Below are 18,346 nucleotides of genomic sequence, written 5' to 3' on the forward strand. Positions count from 1 at the left end.
TAATATAAGTGGTGGAGAAGAGAGATGCTGCAGCGTTATGAGGAAAATTTCGGGCTCTTTATATGAGAAAGGATTTAAATAATTATCATATGTTGAAGATGATGTTTCTGTTTCGACAGTCGGAGCGTGCTTCCACCAAAAACCACTTAGATGAGTCTAATAAGCTTGTGATGGATTAGAAGAACGCAGGTGAGATCTTAATTGATAAGAAAATAGGACATGATGTTCCTGGCCTCTCTATTAGAGACATGATACCACTGTATTTATTCACGGTTACGAGGTTGTTTCTCCAATGAATGGCAGAAAAAGTTACAAGATGATGGTCTATTGCAAAATGTAGCATGAGGTCGATCACTTGCCCCTGCTAGTCTCAAGCTTCATCGATTATGATCTGGATGGTCTAAAAGGTAAATGAACTTTTGGAAATACGTCGCGTCCTTAGCATGCAAAACTTGCCGAGGAAGTCAAGCCTATCGTTATTCCCCACCTTTGGATCAGATTGTTTCAATCTAGGACCGTTTGATCGCGATATTCAGCAACGTTCACGATGTCACCCTTTCTTGCTGTCCATCCTACCTAGTCCGTTTCGGCAGAATTCAATGAATTGATCCCAACCCTTGCTTTTCTCAAATGGTCCGATCTCCACCGTTCAGGAGGCAGTTCACCGTGCAGCTCCCTACAATCATCGGCATAACTCTTCCAAACCACTTGAATTATTGTTTAGTTAATCAAGATATTTTGTTTTTGTTGTGATAATTAACAGGTGACCAGAATCATTTTTGTGGTGATAATCATTGTTTAGTGAATCAATGAAACCTAAATACATCGAATTCCACCTTTTCAAACTTGAGACCTACTAAGATTAAAAAAAAATAAAAAACTTGAGACCTACCATCCTCAAAGTTGATGAATCAAAGATCTCGATCAAATTGCCCACTCTATAATTTATCCAAACCTAACAATATTATAAGCACACTACTCAAGCAACAACCTTAGCTCCAACTAGAACGTGAACACTAACTGCCCATATATCCAAAACAGTCACAAGACTAGTTATTAAAGGCCTAGCATACCGAAACACTTCAGGCAAATGCCAAATCAGAATAACCTTTTCTACAGCAGCTTATGCACCCTTCGATGCTATATCTTGCTGCAAGCACAAGGGATTCCTCCCAACGTCAACAGGAGGAGCAATATGCAGCAAGTCATTCCTAGCTCTCCATATATTGCATATGGAAACCATTCTACAGTAGCTTCAGCGTAATCAACTCAAAAGCTAGTCCCTGGGCGGCCTGCTTTATCCAGTGAAGTCCAATAATCCATTTCCTGGGAACTCGATCGGTAGCACATAGGACTAGAGGTCTCCTCCACATCTGCGAAGGGAGAAGAGTTTTGTCAAGAGGCTTGCTGTCACCACTTTCTTATTTCACTGTCCTTTTTCTTTTCAAGTTCATGTGTACGGTGAGCTAGTTAAAATTAATGATCAACAAGCCCCAGATACAGTCTATTTCCAGCTTGATTGTTTCGTTCATTTTATTATTATTTTTTTTTCGTATTTTGGCATTCTTTAGTTATTTGAGCAACTTTGATAGAACCATTAATCTACCAAAAATGGATAAAGAAACAGTGCCTTGCTGCATATGACCAAAAAATTGATAACAATCACCGCAACTGACTCCAAAATATTGGGTTATCTGGAGAATTAAGTCATCCTCTTCTTTAACTGCTTAAAAATGACTTCTCACGGCATGAAAAAAAGAGGGACCTAAGGCACAAATAATTAGAAGAACGTACCAATACCTAGAGCTTGACCTGGTCCGATATTGCGCACCTTTGAGAAAAGTATCATATGTATCGGAAATCGATGTGGCACCCAAACGGGTTTTCATAAAATGGAATTAATTACCTCGAACAAATCCACATAAAGTTTCTCTTGTGATGGACCTGGGAGAGGGGGAACATGTCCTTAGAGCAAACTCCAATACTTCTGGCAATTTCACAGATTCCCAAACTCGATCACATTGTGAATTCATTCATCTCTCCATTGCTAGAATCAGTCGCATTTTGCTTATAGAATTGAGCATGAACTTCTGGAAGCATCTGAAGATGTGGTTCGTGGAGGAACTTGGGAATTATTCAAGCCTGTAAGAATAGTTTGTACTATTGAGGGAAGCTAATAGATGATATTATATCCAAAATAGCAGCGGAACATCCGAAGATTAGTTCAGTGTCTTACTTGTAGAATCGAGCTCAGTGTCGGGTTCTGGAGACCATAGAAAACCTATAGTCAATGGCAAGTTCTGAGAATAGTAGTTATTGGTCTCCATCGTTGATTCTTCTGCATCTGTTTCCCTTGCATCTTCCTAGTACAAGAAAAAATGAATCAGTCTTCTCATCCAATCCATCTGCTTTGAAGTCCGACCATTCCAATGCTTCATATCATAGTCAAGGTACAAAGCACATTTTATTTTATTTATGGATCATGTGTAAACCAAGGTGTACATTATACACCTTTGCTTACACATCATGTTGAAAATTAATTATGCAAACGAGTGCTAGCAGATCTATCATAATCCAGAGCTTTATTAATTTCCAGCAAATATCCACGTGAAAGGACTTGATGAACTCAACATAATTATCCAACGATTAGCAGTATAATGATTATATATCTATTAACTATGTAGATATTTCACCTACAATTTTTTGGCTACTTCATATTCCGCTCTAATTAGATTTAACTATCATAAAAAGAAAAAAAAAATTATGTTCCGTCATTTGACTAGATAAAGATGTACGTGATATCATGAGCTATATGTATTGTACAGGCATCTTCTTCTTTTTTAACGAATTTTTCTGTTTAATAAATCTTAGACAAGAAAAAAATGAATATCAAGCAATATTTAAAGTTTTGACAAATGAAAAGAGTTGTACTATTTCGCATGCTTGCCCTTCTAAGGTGACTGCAAACCATACAGTTATAGTTTGCCAGGCATGGCTCGATAAGTAGAACATTGTTGACTAGTGGGTATTGCATATAAGCTCTGTTCCTGGTATACCTTTTTTCACTATTTTTCCTTTTCTCATGGCTCACCCAGTAAGTACTACTTCAAATCTTTCATATTACATAAATCGTATTTTTTTATATATTATTTATTAGTTCATTTTAAACTCTAAAGGATAAGTGTAGAGAGCGTGATTTTTATCTTTGCTTGATGGAATATTAATAAAATCGTCCTTTAGTTATGTAAAGGATCTTTATTAAGCCCACTGCTTGTGTGAGAAACAATTTACACACTCACCATTGGATGGTTGACACGTTGAAAAATTTGATTACAAAATTAAGTTCAAACAGTAAAATAATGAATGTTTCTTTTACACTAATAGTGGACCTAACCATAATCAATAGATTTATATAAAAAAAAAAGTATGAATTAAGACATGCAAGAGAGAGACAAAGAGACAATGAAGCAAATGGAACAAGCGAAAATGAGTAAATGCGATGCCTACTACATGCGTTTCTGTAAAATGAAAATTTGAAAAATAAGTGAAGGGTAGAAGGAAGCGCACCTTGTTGAATGGCATTCCCATCATGACAAGAATCATCTCTTTGTAGCCCCGGTAAGTACCCTCATAACTACTTAGTTTCATGCAACCCCATACTTCTATCCTGCATTCATTTGGTATCTTTGAGTTGGATACATCAGTCAACCTTTCCAACAATCCACACCTAGAAAGATACAAAAAACCTAAAAGCTCCAATTCCTCAAGGCCCTCAACAACCCGTAGCCCATTGCATTGGTAGATCTGCAAAGCCTTCAGCTTCTTCGAGTTTGATAAACTGTGCAGCCCTCCCAGGGAATCGCAGCAGCCAACTCGAAGTTCCTCTAATGATTCCATTGTACTGGGAAATTGAATTTCAAGTAGCTTTGGGCAATCTAAAACTTCCATTTTATAGAGCTTCCTCAAGCTTAACGAAATTGACAAGTCGCTCGAGAAACTTGCACTCTCTCACGCCTAAATTTCTCAATAGTTCAAGCCCATTCAATTGAATTTCCCTCAGTGGAGAGCTATGAAGACACAATGTGGACAGATTTTTCAAGTTGGAAAATTGTGGTCCAACAACTATTGAGTCAACATTGTCCATGCTAGATAAAGTAAGTTCTCTAAGTCGAGGTAGGCAACCCAACTCTGTTGATGAAATGGGAACATCGGAAAGGCCCCAACTCAACTTCTCCAGCTTAGATAACTTTCCAACCCATTGCAATTGGAAAGTTTGCATCGGGTTTGACGGTTGGGCAGGTGCTTGTCCAAAGCCATTAGACAAAAGCATTTCCACTAGATTCGTGAGGTTACTAAGATCCGAAACTAATTGCAATGATGCTTTGAGTGAACACGTAGACAATGCAAACTCGAGGGGAAGCTTTGGCAACTCTTGAAGCTCATTACAATGTGTCAAATCCAGCTTTCGGAGTCGCGTGAGGTAATTGATTGCCATCGGCAATGCACTAATATGAGTATATGAAATGTCGAGGACACTTAAAGAAAATAGTTTGCCAATTTGAGTTGGAAATTCGCCCGCTAGTTGTTCACAATGTTTGGCATAGAGCACCTCCAACTTCTCTAGCATTTCTATATTGGTGGGTAACCTCCTTATTGGACTAAATCCCATCCTCATCACCTTGGTTGCTTCAGATTTTTTATCGAATAGGTAACTCAACAATGCTTGTCCCCGAGAGATTCAACACGTAATGATGTCAAGTTGCCTATTGATTTTGGAAGCTCCCCCAAATTTCGACAATATTTGAATGAAAGAAACTCAAGTTGCGTAAGCCCTCCGATGGAAATTGGAAGTTCCACAATTGGTGTGCCTGATAGATTTAGGAATAACAGATGTTTTGCATTGCCAATTGAATAAGGTAAACTTGTAATTCTTGAGGACGATATATCCAACTTAGACAATGATCCTAATTTCCCTATAGGGTATGGAAGTTTCTCCATTTGAGAGCACTTTTTGATAGAGAAGTGCATCAAATTCACCAATCCTCCAATCTCTTCGGGCAAAGTACAAATATTCGTACATCGAATAATGTCCAAGTGAGTAAGAACTTTCATCTTCCCAACGAGAGGAGTCAAATTTTTGCAAGTTTAGACAGTAGTGAAAATGCAATGTCTCCAAACTCGGGTAACCAGTCCATTTCAATGTTACGAAACCGTCTCGATATTCAGGTAATGTGTCATAAGGAACTTCCAATTTTTTTAACATCTGCAAACGTAGTTAAAACATTATTAGAGAGGGGTCAAAGAAAAAAAAAATACTATGTTGAGAGAACAAAAGTACAAATTCAGACTTTCAAAACTTTTCATCCACCCTGGTTTTTGGTGTTTCTATCGTGTGAAAGTTCGAAAATTACTAGATTTTTCAAGTGCAGATTTGGTCATTCTACAATCTAGAGGAGGAAAACCCCAAGAAAGCCATCTTAGCTTTAGGCAATGATTGTTGACGTCTCCAACAAAAGTCCCTGGCTTTATTAGCTTTTGACATGTATTCATAAAAAGAACTTGATGAACTCAACATAATTATCCAACGAATTAGCAGTATATTGATTCAATATCCATGAAGTACATACATATTTCACCCAAATTTTATTGGCTACTTTGCGTTTCACTCTAATCAGATTCAGCTATCAGGAAAAGAAAATATGTTCTGCTAGATAAACGGATATCATGAATTATATGTTTTGTACAGGCAGCTCTATTTTTTACCGAATTCTTTCTATTTAATAGAAAACTTGAACAAATCCTTTGACAAGAAAAAAATTGTAATATCAAGCAATATGTAAAAATAGGGCAAATGATAAAGTTGTACTATTTCACGTGCTTGCCTTCTAATGGAGAATGCCAAACCATATCGTTAGTCTAACAGGCGAAGCAGGATAAGTAGAACATTGTTGAGAAGTGGGTATTGCATATAAACTAACTCTATTTTTGGTATATATTTTTTCACTACTATTCCTTTTCTCGTGGCTCACCCAATTGTAACACCTCAAATCTTTCAAAATATATTAATTATATATTCTTTCTATATATTTATTTTTTCAGTTTAAGATATGAAGGGAAATTGTAGTTGTTTAAAATAAATATATTCAAACAGTTAACTATGGTTGAGCTTCTACTTTTGTGCCCATGCTCGAGATTTTTATCTTTGGTTGGGGAAATATTGATAGAATCACTTTCTTGATATGAAGGATCTTTATTACGTCAATTGCCAGTGTAAGAAATAATTATACTCATAATTTTTTGGTTGACATGTGAAACAGTTAATAATCATCTCAGGTGTCTACCTTCTAGACTATTCACAAAGTGCATCTACGCGTCTAGTTTAACGAGGTTACTCCCTATAGGCAAAAATTCTGTAATTGAAATTTAATTTGACTCAAGTGATATTTTAGGATCTCTATCTTCTAACTTAAACTCATCTCTCTGCTCATGGATTCCCCATATTTGTAAGAAGATTTCGAGTTAATTTAGTTTTAGGAAACGTTTATTATTTTCGTTTTAGCACAAAGATCTCTAGAGACTGCAACTTATTTTCAAAAACGACATTAATTTCATTTTGCAATACTTAAGCTCTTCGATATTTGAGAATATATTGAGTTCACGAAAGATAAAATTTTCATCCAACACACTCGAGAAAAGAAATTTTCTCACTTCATCAACGCGAGAAGAAATTTGGGTCCGTAGAAGAGACCATACCTGTACGATGAGCGGTTGGCCACGTTCGAAGAACCGCGCCGCACCCTCCTGAAAGGAAGAAGGCCGAGTATTGAGAAATGTTAACAGAGAAAGAACCACACAACGTGGCTGTTTATGGAACGTAGAAAGAGAGATAAAAGTAACGGAACAAGGGAAAGAAAAGTCATGCCTACCGCCTGCGTTTCCGAAAAATTAAAGTTTGAAAAATAAATGAAGGGTAGAAGGAATGCGCACTTGGCTTAATCCCCTCCTCGTCCAGTCAAGAATCTTCCCTCTATAATCCCCGTAATGGCAAAAACCGGAAGCGGGTAACTTCTCACAGTTTTTTACATCTATCTTGCATTCATTTGGTATCTTTGAGTTGGATAGATTAGTCAACACTTTCAACGATGGACACGTGAAGAAATACAACCACCGCAAAAGCTCCAATTCTTCAAGGCCCTCAATAACTCGTAGCATAGGGCACATGCTGAACATTAAAGTCTTCAACTTCTTTGAATTTGATAAACCATACAACCCTCCTAGGTATTCGCAGTCTCTAACTCTAAGTCTCTCCAGTGATTCCATTGTACTGAGAAATCGAATTTGAAGTAGCTTTGGGCAATTTTTAACTCCCATTCTAGAGAGCTTCCTCAAGCTCGATGAAATAACTGACAATCCCTCCAGAAACTCGCAATATTTCACAACCAAATCTCCCAATAGTTCAAGCCCATCGAGTTGAATTTCCCTCAGCGGACAGCAACAAAGATGCAAGGTGGACAAATTTTTCAAGTGCAAAAATTGTGGTCCAACAACTACCGAGTCGAAACTATCCATGCGAGATAAGGTAAGTTTTTTAAGTCGAGGTAAGCAACCCAACTCCTTTGATGGCACGGGAAGATCGAAAGGCACAACTCCAATTCCTCCAATTTGGATAACTTCCCAACCCATTGCAATTGAAGAGTTGATGCCTCGGCAAGTGCCTGCCCAAATTTGTTGGACAGTTTCAAATTCATTAGATTTGTGAGGTTAACGAGATCCGGAACTAATCGCAATGATGCCGATTGAATAGATAGACAATTCAAACTCGAGGGAAGTTTTGGCAACTCTTGAAGCTCATCACAAAATGATAAATCCAGCTTTTGGAGTCGCGTGAGAGAATTGATTTCCATCGGTCCTGCACAAACACTAGATATGTGATATGTCTAGGATACTTAGAGACAACAGTTTGCCAATTTCAGTTGGGAGTTCACCTGCAAGTTGTTGACAATATCGGACATTGAGCTCCTCCAACCTCTCTAGCATGCCAATACCGATAGGCAACCTCTGTATTGGACAACTTTCCATCTCCATTACCTTCAAGTGCTTGAGATTTTTATCGAATTAGGTAACTCAACAAGTTTTGTTCTTGAGAGATCCAAATTTTGTAATGTTGTCAAATTACCTATTGATTCCGAAAGCTCCACAAAATTTTGACAATTAGAGAGTGAAAGGAACTTGAGTTGTGTAAGCTCTCCAATAGAAATCGGAAGTTTCTTAATTAACGTGTATGATAGATCAAGGGATGATAGGTTCTTTGCATTACCAATAGAATCGGGTAAACTTGTAAGTTTTGTTTGTGATATCTCCAACTTAGACAATAATATTAGTTTCCGATGTCCGGAAGTTTCTTGATTTTGTGACATCCCGGATAGAAAAGTGCTTTAGATTCACTAGTCCTCCAATCTGTTTAGGCAAATTTCGTAGTAAATAACACCAATGAATTTGCAAGTGAGTAAGATCTTTTAGTTTCCCAATAGAGGAGTCAACTTCTTGCAAGGATTGACCGTGATCAAGAGATAGCATCTCCAAACTCATGCATCCGAGAAAAGTCTAGAGTCTGCTTCAAACCATTACAATACCTAAGAGAAAGAACTTTCAATTTGTTTTCCATCGCAAAGGTCACGAAATATTATCGAGAGGATTAAAAGAGAATACTACGTGTATTTAATAGAACAAAAGTACGAATTCACACCTTCAAAATGTTCCATCCGCCCCAGTTTTTGGTGTTCATATTATATGAAAGTTCAAAAAGTGCTAGATTTTTCAAGTGCAAATTGGCCATTCTACAATCTAAAGGAGGAGAGCGCCAAGAAAGCCATCTTAGTTCTTGGAGATAATTGTTGATGTCTCCGGCAAAAGTCCCATTATATAACTTGAGAAATTTTAGATTTGGCATCCTCTCAAGTTCTTCATCCACAATGCTGATGGGATCCGAATTATATTGACCTAAATTGAGTACTTTAACTTTGTCCTTTCTCTGCCAATAGAAACCATCAACGAGTATGAGCTTACAAACATTAATTTGTCCATTAGAATGCCTAAAAGGAATATCTTAAATGGGAAGTGGAAAATAATTTCATGGTGGATAATGTATGGATCCTACTTTTACCTTACCTCTTTCGATCTCATTACTTCCAAAGCTTCTCTGTCATTCCACAACCTACTAGGGGCACATTCTTTTTAACAATGTCTCTTCCAAGATCTCTCAATTGATCATGCATCCATATAGTCTCACCATCAACAATTTTAATTAGACACAAATCAGTAAGTTTTTTCAATGACTTATGGGGGTAAAGATGGCAAGCATCCCAAAAATAGGCTGCCCATAATTTATTTTCATATATGAAGAAGCATGCGATATCAAGAAAAACTTCTTTTTCCTCATCTCCTAATGCATTATAACTTATCTTCAACTTATCCCGGACTTCATCATGAGGTACATTCTTCAACATTTCAGCATTTCTTTCCATATTTCCACTTTTTGGTCATGAAGATAGGAACCTATGACTTCAAGAGCCAATGGGAGTCCCAGGTCATAAATACAACTTCTTGAGAGAGACTTCGATAAGTATTGGGAGGAGAGACCCTTTAAATGCATGCAAACTGAAAAGTTCTAGCGCTTTATCACGATCCATTTCCTTCACTTCATAAGTTAATATTCCCTTCTCTTCATCCAAAATTCGTTTGTCTCTTGTTGTAATGATAACCCTACTCCCAGAACAGAAAGTGTTAGGGTGCCCAGCTAGTTTCTTAAGTTGTTCTTTCTTGTCTACATCGTCTAAAACAATGAGAACTTTCTTAGAACTAGCTCTCCTTGTTATACTATCTATCCCTTCATCAGTGTTACCAAAATTTTCTACAAATCTAGAATCAGAGATGTCAGATGCCAACTGTTTCTGCAGATTTACTAGGCCATTTCCTTTTGATGATTCTCGGATGTTCCCAATGAAGCTGCATTGGCCATCAAAGGCGAAGACATAATTCATTGAAAACATTCTTAGCAAGAGTGGTTTTACCGATCCCGCCCATTCCATGGATTCCAACAAAACGCACACCGTGCCGAGTCAACATCTAACAACTCCATTATGGCTTCTACTTGTTTTCTACCCCAACCAATTTGTTGTCCAGAGATCTTTGCTTTACTTTTAGCTTACGCAAAATCTCTTTCACAACGCGTTCAATGACTTCACCTTGTCTGCCACATACCAAACACTTTTAGTTAAAAGAAAATAAATAATAATCTCATTACTACTTCCTAGCAGATAGCATTTGAGTTGGATCACTATTTTTAAGTCTCAGGTAAATTCTATAGAGCCACAAGAATTTTGGTGTAATACACTCCATAGGATATGATTGGTATGATAAACTTACAATTTGACCCTATTTCTGAGAAAGAAGATGTTCCTTTGCGGTCCGAATTACAGACATCATTCTAGAATTAGATTAAATCCACTCATATAACTGTCACTAGCCAAAATGGCCCTGCTTAGTGAATTGCCTCTGTTTTTTCCTCCCCGGTGAGAAATGAAATTTACTGCTCATATACCAAAAATCGGTTGGTGAATTAGTGAATTTACGCCACGTCAACCAATATATTTTAACAATAAACAACCCTCCAGCTAGTTTTCACTGCCATTTACAAGAAGAATTAGAGAATAGCATTTGGACTGAAGCTTGAAAAGAGTTCCATTAATAAGCATTTACTTACGCTTTCCCTTGGACTTCCCATCCCTTGATCTCAGCCACTTTTCCCAGAGCCGCCTCCCACCGTTGCCTCATCTCAGCACCGTGCTTCTGCTCATGCTTCTCCAAGTCCTTCAGGTACAGTTCCGTCCTGAGCTTGACATCGATGGGCGTGACATCAAAGAAGATGGGTAGGATCTCCGGCTTCCCAGTCGATTCATGGAGCTCCGTCACTCGAGCGAGCTCGCGGAGGCACCAAGCGCTCGAAGCATAGCCTCTGGAGAGGACCGGTATGCAGATCTTGGATTCGCCGACCGCTCTCAGGAGATCGTCGATCCGATCACCGGCGTGAAGCTCTTCGCTGTCTCTGTAGGCGACGATCCCCTGGCCGAACATGGTCCGGTAGAGGCAGTCGGTGAAGGTGTTGCGAGTGTCGGGCCCTCTGAAACTCAAGAACACGTCGTACCGGGTAGCTGACGCGCTGGAACCACCGGTTGCTGCCATGTTTTCGGGGGCTTCTCTCGCAAAAGGTCTCTCTGTCTCGCTCTGGTTTTTGCCTGCTCGGAGTTGGAGCTGCGTCTTCGTTAGGGTTACCAAAAGTAGAAATCATATGTGAATGCACAAACCGATCTCAATGATTACCTCAAAAGCCCTCTTCCTCGAAATGGACCCGCGCCCACGGGCAAGATCCGGATGTTCGAGGTTTCGGCCTCGATCGGATCGGCATCGGATGCTTCAAGTAAACAGAGAAGGACGTTTGACCCGGTCAAGCTCGAAAAATATTCCGAAATTGCTTGATAAGAGGGGAAGAAATTAATCATTTTTTATTAAATTAATTAGTCCATTTAATCAATTACTTATTAAAGAAAAAGAAAAAAAAGATTCAGCATTTCCATTTGACATGGGCACCCATAAAACAACAAGCCGTCCACTTCGTCTCCCGCCCAGCCTGTCCTCTCTCTCTCTCTCTCTCTCTCTCTTCCCAAAACAACATCCCTCTCTTGCTCCGCTTCTTCTTCTTCTACGTCCACCGCTTGTCTGATCAAACGGCGAAGACCTGCATTCATCCACGTGGACTCCCTTTCCAAGCCGTCCATCTTCCGCTACGCACTACCACTGGTACACCTCCGAGTTTGCTAACCGGCCTGGATCCTCCACACCTCCGACACCGTCGACGATTACTCGAGCAACTTGTCCGGCTTCAGCATTGATGTGCAAACTCAATGTTTGGTGGCTCCGACGGCTACTAATGTGCAAGATTGCGTAGTGATGCTCCAAGTCATGTTGATAATGGAATGGACTTTCGGTATGATTTTCTCATCTAAGCTGGGGGGCATAAGAATTGCCAGAATTCTAAAGAGACGGGAAAAAAAGAGAACGCAGAACAATACAAAGAACTTAAATGGACTGTGCTTGGGCGGACCAAGGAGGAGGAGAAAGTGGAAGAAGAAGAAACAAATCAAAAAGAGGGACGCGAATGGGCCCCACGTTTGAGCATGTTAACATTTGAAAAGGCAAGGGCTAAAACGATCAAAACACAGCGGAATGATTTGTATAAGTCAAATGCGGAGCAAGAAAAGCATGGCCCTTTGAAAAAATGACATATGCGTAGTTCGAACTAAATTGAATTTTGGAAAAGGGAGCAACTTTACAAATCTTATCATAAATTAGATTATACAAATTGCACTTGCATTGGCTCTTGGGTTGTACAAGATCGTAAACAATTACCTAACAGGTTGATACTAATAAAAGAAGAAATATCTTTTTAAACAATTACCCATAATGATATAAATTTTGACAAAAAATAAGAAGAATAATGTTTACGTTTATTTAATGCCTAACAAACATGCCCTCCCGTCCTAATCACAATTCGTTTTACAGTTTTAGTTAAAATGGTAAAAGACAAAAAGCCTGAAACTATGTCTATTGTGATAAATTTATCTAAAACTTTTTTTGTAACATAAAAACCCCAGAGTTATAACCTATATAACACATTTATCTCAAACTTGTGCAGTGTGATACATTTACTCTAAACTTTTATTTGTGACACAAAAAAACTCCAAAATTTTCTTTTGTGACACTAAAAACCAAAAAGAAAAATTCTATGACGTACCAATTTTTTTTGGATAAATGTATCACATGAATATAAGTTTGGAATTTCTGGTGTTAGAAAACAAAAGTTTAGGATTTTTGGTATCACACAAGTTTGCGTTTTTTTGTGTCACAGAAAAAAGTTTATGGTAAATATTTCACAGTTCATAAAGTTTTGGGTTTATTTTGTAGCTTTTTACCTGGTTAAAAAAGGGATAGAAACAAACATTCATTTTTCCCTCGTAAATCAACTCTGTCAAAAATATATATATATATATATATATATATATATATATATATATATATATATATATATATATATATATATATATATATATAAAGATGAGAAATCGGAAAGTTAGAGTATTGGAAATCATTGACACGAATGTCATACGATAGATGTAGGACCTTTTGGGCAATTTTCTTGATAACTGACATGTCAATTAATGTGGTATGAAATCTCATAACAAATTATACTCCAAACATGGGTGAAGATGAAAATTTCCTTGCAATACTCAAACCAATATTGATAACTCTCCTCTTGCCATTGACTCTCTGATTGTAGAAACTATATTACAAAAGTGTAGTATATATATCAAATTGAATATTGACCACTGAAATGACAAGCGGTCCACCAAATTTGGCAATTCGGATTTAGGGTGCGTTTGGGAACTACTTTTGGGGAAAGCCTTTAGGAAAAATGCAAATACCTTTGACTTAAAAGTGTTTTGTAAAATGCAACCGTGTTTGGTAAATTATACTTTGAAAGCTCTTTGTGAAGTGCTTTGAGCAAAATAGTGTTTGGGAAATTACACTTGCAAATGGAGTTTTGTGGTAAAAAAAATTATAAAAAAAAATTAAAAAAAAATGACCGGCAAGGGCGCGGCCTTCAACGACCTCCGGCGACCGCCGGCGACCTCCGCGACCCGGATGCGGGTCGCCGGAGGCAGTCGTCGCGAGAGGTCGCGCGACCTCGCCGCGCGACCTCCGCGATCGATCTCGGGTCGCGCAAAGGTCGCGCGGAGGTCGCGCGACCAGATACGTTCGTCGGAGGTCGCGCGACCTCGCGGCGACCCGGTCCGCGACCAGATCGGTCGCCGCGAGGTCGTGCGACCTCCGGCGACCCGATCTGGTTGCGCGAGGAGGTCGCGCGGCGAGGTCGCCGCGACCGGATCCGGTCGCGCGAGGACCCGCGACCTCCCGGGCGACTGCGACCTCCGGCGGACCCTCGCCGGAGGTCGCCCGACCCCGAGGCTCGCGACGTCCGGATCGGTCGCGCGGCCCCGGCGAGTTCCGTGCGGAGGTCGCGGTGCGGCGGCGACGGTCGCCGGCAACGCCGCGACTCGCGGAGGTCGCCCGACTCTCCGACGAAGGGCGGCGAGGTCGCGGCGTCCCTGTAGCGGTCGTTCGCCCGAAGAAGATGAACAGTGTTCATCCAAGGGCACGCACCGGAAAAACCAATAATTCATGAGGACAATTTTGGAAAAAAAAAAAGTGAACAGTGCTCCTCAGCATGCCGAAAATGCTGAAAAGCCCAAGGCAGCCCCCCCACCTACCTTGAGCTTTCAGCCTTAAAAATGCTAGCATTTTGCCTAAGTCCCTTTCAAAGTTTTTTGCCAAACACCATTTTTTGTGCCCAAAGGGCTTTGGACTCCCAAGGGGCTTTGGGAAGTGGTTCCCAAACGCACCCTTAGTTTATTGTATATATCAAGTGCAGAGAATAATTTTATTTATTCTTTTGGTGCGGTGACGGGTGATAGATGGGGCTGCAACTGTTTGATCGGAACGGGGAGAGAAAGACGAGAGGGAGTGGCATCGCGGGTGGTGATGGATCAGCAGCGACGATGGAGGTGACGAAGCAGAGGAAGAAATACGCCGACACGTTCCGTCCAAATCGAGGAGCGTCTCGACTCTCTCATCTCAGCTTTTGGTCATTCGGATTGTCTCCTTGCTTTCAGCCTTGGATCGAACACCTTGACTTCGTCCTACATTCGTTCTTTTTTGCACTTGGCTTAGTCTTGACCTTTTCATTTATTTTTTTATCTGACCATAGGTAAAGAGGAGGATGTAAAGATCCCGAAACGAGCGTGATAGAAGATGGAGCTATTTTTATTTTTATTTTGAAATATGTGAGAGCAAGAAGACTAAGGCTGCATTTGGTAACTTTCTCAGGAATGTGTGTTTCTATTCTTTTGCTTTTGGGAACATAAATAGAAAAGAAATACATGTGTTAAGTTTTTATTCTCGGAAAAAATAGAAATAAAAATAAGAAATAAAAAGAATTTACTTGTTATTTTCGCAAACAACTCAAGAAACAAAAATAAAAAAATCAAGCTTTTTTTTTCTTTTCTTTCTCTTCCTTTTTTTCTTCCCCTAGCCGGTTGCTGACTTGCTGACCTCAACATTGGCCAGCAACCGGCTAGATGAGGCTCAACAACCACCGGTAAGCCCCCCCCACCCAAAGCCTCGCCAAGGCTAGGCAAGGAGGTCGAGCCTCGCCTCGCCCGGTCACAACGTGGCTCGGGGTGACCTCGCCGGTGACCGGGAGGCTCCCGAGGTAGGCGACCTTGCCGGCATTTGTACGCTTGGTCGCCGGGAAGGAGAAGAAAAGGGAAAAGAAAAAAATGTAATAACATTATTAATAAATTAAAAGAAATTTTAAGTCATAAAAATATAAGGAGTCGTACCAAATGCATTTTTCTCCAGAAAACAAGAATTTTGTATAGTTATCAAATGTATGCAAATACATAGAAATTGTTTCTGAGAACAAAAACATTAAAAATATTTCTAAAAAAAATTGTTCCCCAAAACGCACCCTAATTGATGACACCAATAAGGCCACCGATGCGTTTTTTGTTGATGCACGGATGTTGCTTTATAATTTGTTGTTGTTGCTTCTTGTAGCTGGAGTTATTGCAGCACACACACACACACACACACACACACACACACACACACACACACACACACACATATATATATATATATATATATATATATATATTAATTACTATTACTTCGATTTTCTACGTGAAAAGTTACGAAAGGTTAAAAAAGATTGACAAAGTCAAAGCTTCTGTTGATTATAGAAAGTTGTTTGGAATGTAGAAAGTCACGCTGAAGTTACTAGTTATAATTAAGTCGACATGATGTCTTGCTTTTCTAGAGAGCGTGCTTGGAAAGCAGAGAAATTGCCTAGTTCTCTCCATGAAAATCAATCTTTTGGATCGTGGATTGGTCCTGTTTTCCAAAGATAGCAAAGCTCGACATGGCTTGGTCATGCCATTGCCGTGGTATCTGTCTGTCAACGTTTTGATCATGAAAACATGCACGATTCCCTTTTTACTAAGCTAGTGAGGTTGAAGACGAAGCACTTCTTTAAGAAGATTGCCCTAAATTGCCCCGACCGTAGAGGCCACTTGCAAGAGTACAAATGTACTCAGGGCCGATTCGATTCCGAAAGTTAAATTTGATGACTAACTTCGAAAATTGACTAAAAAGTTCCCTTTAAGGGCTAATCTCGACATTGTCTCGAAATTTTCTTATTTAGCACCCGTGTAGAGATCCAGATTCATACAAGCACCTATGAATTGGTATATTTGTCTAATTACATGTAATCTTATTTAATTAGACAATAATTATACTTATATTTTCCTTACACGGGTAACGCCATTCTATTGAGTAATGATGTCAGCCTTCATCACGTGCGCAAGCACATCGGCTTTGGTTCGGAGGCAAGTCCATCCCTCCAACGTAGGTTCAAAAATAAAAGGGGAAAAGGGGATCAATAATTTTTTATTTGAATTAATTAGTCCACTTGTTGAAAAAAAAAAATTAGTCCGCTTAATGGGTTGGTTTATTTAAGAAGGAAAAAAGAACAGAAAGGATCCAGCCTTTCCAAATGACACGAGCAGCAGCAATAAAACGACAAGCCGTCCACTTCTGCCTACAAGTCTGTCCTCCTTTACCTTTTAATCTGTTTGCGCCAAATCCGGCTACACCAAACGACGTCGCTTGCCCCATCTCACATATGGAGAGAGAGTGGAAATCACACATCTTCTTATTCTTCTTCCTTTTTTAATGATAATAGAACTGACTCAACCGAACCTATAATTATATATTTTGAAAAAGAGAGAGAATTTCAATTCTCTTACCTAATTAAGAATGAAATATTAAGACACTTGTCCCAATCTTGTCGTTAATTAAACCACGCTAATCACACTCAACTTCATCTTTAAATTTTTAGATATTAAAAAACCATTTAACATTGATAGAAAATTATTTAACATCATTTTACGATGTTATTTAATACTCTTTTAATGAATTGTTGTTGATGCCGACTTTCTAATTGATAAAAAGTACATGATATGACAAATCATTCTGCATCTCCGTGAAAAGCATGGTTTCATCACCTTCTCGCTTGATGTCGTCGGAGAGACCGCTATGTCCCTTACCATCTACCAATTCCTCCCACTTTTCTCCATTTGATGATTCCATAACACCGTGATCAAGACCTCCATTTTTCCCTTCTCCATTGACTTCGTTTTTGCTTTTCTTCTTTGTTTTACCATTACCTCGTAACCGCTGAAACCCCTTCGGAGCAGTACCGGGTTTCTCCACCAAAGGGCTTCTAAACTTCAACTTTTTCTCGAACATCAAACTACTAGCTCCCTCGAGCGGCACATTTTCACTTAGACCTGGCGATTTCCGAACAGGTCTCAATTTCTTTTGCAGCTTATCCAACCGAGAACCAATTTCCTTCTCAATAGCCATCCTGCTGTCGGGAATCGCCTCACCATCATCATCGTCATCGCCATCATCGCCTTCAGCATCCCCGGCATCGTCCCTCTTCAGCCCCCTCTTCTCGCTCCTCCGCACCTCCCTAGCCATCGACATTATCTCCTCAGTCCTCCTCTCCAAGTCAGACTCATCCAAGTAAACCACATTCCTCGCTCTCGACAAGAGCTTCTTTCCCGCCACCGCCCTCCCTTCCCCGTTCACCGAAATTCTCTCCTCACTTTCACCATTAGAATCGGAGCCGTTGCTGCCAAACACCCAAACAGCACAAATGGTCTGGAACAAGAAAACCACAGCCAAATAAGCGCCGAACTTTATCACGGACTTGGCCGATAATCTCCCGGCGACGCCGCCGTGCTTGGGGCCAACGGCTACACTCTCCATGACCTGAGGAGCCTCTTCTCCCGGAGGTTTCACCTTGACGAGGTCGGTTAGGGCGTGGGAGGACGGGGCTGGGACGCTGGCGGCGTCTGTCGGGGGTTCCTCGGGAGTTCGGACGGGGGCGTAGGGTACTCGCGTCCGACGGGGGGTTCCCGGTTCCCGCGTTTATCTCCAAAAAAATAACAGCTTCTTGCCCATACGTTAACATGTAAATGACTTATATTTGAGTAGAACCTTTGATGAGGCGATGATGTGGTGTCAAAGGGGTGCCTCATTGGGTGCCATTTTGCTGAGGTGATTGCCCTCATGGAAACGCCTATGGTACTCGTGTGAGTGGCCG

The 18,346-nt window shown here is 40.0% G+C and overlaps 3 protein-coding genes across 6 annotated transcripts; all 3 read right to left on the reverse strand.

Moving 5' to 3' along the window:
• Window positions 1–1,122: 1,122 nt before the first annotated feature.
• Window positions 1,123–7,758, reverse strand: LOC120291460. Of its 4 annotated transcripts, XM_039308845.1 has the most exons (5): window positions 6,988–7,758; window positions 6,754–6,801; window positions 2,237–2,363; window positions 1,907–2,160; window positions 1,123–1,373 (listed from the first exon to the last, which is right to left on the reverse strand). In XM_039308845.1, the coding sequence occupies exons 1-4, from the start codon at window positions 7,681–7,683 to the stop codon at window positions 2,069–2,071; spliced, it is 963 nt and encodes a 320-aa protein (XP_039164779.1). In that variant the 5' UTR covers window positions 7,684–7,758; the 3' UTR covers window positions 1,123–1,373; window positions 1,907–2,068. The 4 variants fall into 4 exon arrangements, with proteins under 4 accessions (XP_039164779.1, XP_039164781.1, XP_039164780.1 ...); XM_039308847.1 differs by lacking the exons at window positions 6,754–6,801; window positions 6,988–7,758 and adding an exon at window positions 3,568–3,973 and having other exon boundaries at window positions 1,907–2,142; XM_039308846.1 differs by lacking the exons at window positions 6,754–6,801; window positions 6,988–7,758 and adding an exon at window positions 3,568–3,973.
• Window positions 7,759–8,697: 939 nt separating this feature from the next.
• On the reverse strand, window positions 8,698–11,353 carry LOC104445432 (TMV resistance protein N-like). The gene is made up of 2 exons (XM_039308853.1): window positions 10,763–11,353; window positions 8,698–9,031 (listed from the first exon to the last, which is right to left on the reverse strand). The coding sequence occupies exons 1-2, from the start codon at window positions 11,239–11,241 to the stop codon at window positions 9,001–9,003; spliced, it is 510 nt and encodes a 169-aa protein (XP_039164787.1). The 5' UTR covers window positions 11,242–11,353; the 3' UTR covers window positions 8,698–9,000.
• A 5,799-nt stretch (window positions 11,354–17,152) lies between these two features.
• On the reverse strand, window positions 17,153–18,009 carry LOC120291721. The gene has a single exon (XM_039309423.1). It carries the CDS (start codon window positions 18,007–18,009, stop codon window positions 17,173–17,175), a length of 837 nt encoding a protein of 278 aa, XP_039165357.1. The 3' UTR covers window positions 17,153–17,172.
• Window positions 18,010–18,346: the final 337 nt, after the last annotated feature.

The sequence above is a fragment of the Eucalyptus grandis genome, chromosome 3, assembly GCF_016545825.1.
Source record: "Eucalyptus grandis isolate ANBG69807.140 chromosome 3, ASM1654582v1, whole genome shotgun sequence".
Lineage (NCBI taxonomy): Eukaryota > Viridiplantae > Streptophyta > Magnoliopsida > Myrtales > Myrtaceae > Eucalyptus > Eucalyptus grandis.

What these genes read in the sequence shown, in the direction of transcription:
- LOC120291460 (XM_039308844.1), bottom strand. Translation starts at nt 7,683, where the DNA reads ATGGGTTGGGAAGTTATCCAAATTGGAGGAATTGGAGTTGTGCCTTTC. An exon ending in CGAGGAGGGGATTAAGCCAA is followed by an intron (nt 6,802 to 6,987) that starts GTGCGCATTCCT and finishes TCTTCCTTTCAG; the next exon opens with GAGGGTGCGGCGCGGTTCTT. An exon ending in GCCAACCGCTCATCGTACAG is followed by an intron (nt 5,264 to 6,753) that starts GTATGGTCTCTT and finishes CTACGTTTGCAG; the next exon opens with ATGTTAAAAAAATTGGAAGT.
- LOC104445432 (XM_039308853.1), bottom strand. Translation starts at nt 11,241, where the DNA reads ATGGCAGCAACCGGTGGTTCCAGCGCGTCAGCTACCCGGTACGACGTG. An exon ending in TGGGAAGTCCAAGGGAAAGC is followed by an intron (nt 9,032 to 10,762) that starts GTAAGTAAATGC and finishes TTCTATTGGCAG; the next exon opens with AGAAAGGACAAAGTTAAAGT.
- LOC120291721 (XM_039309423.1), bottom strand. Translation starts at nt 18,009, where the DNA reads ATGGAGAGTGTAGCCGTTGGCCCCAAGCACGGCGGCGTCGCCGGGAGA.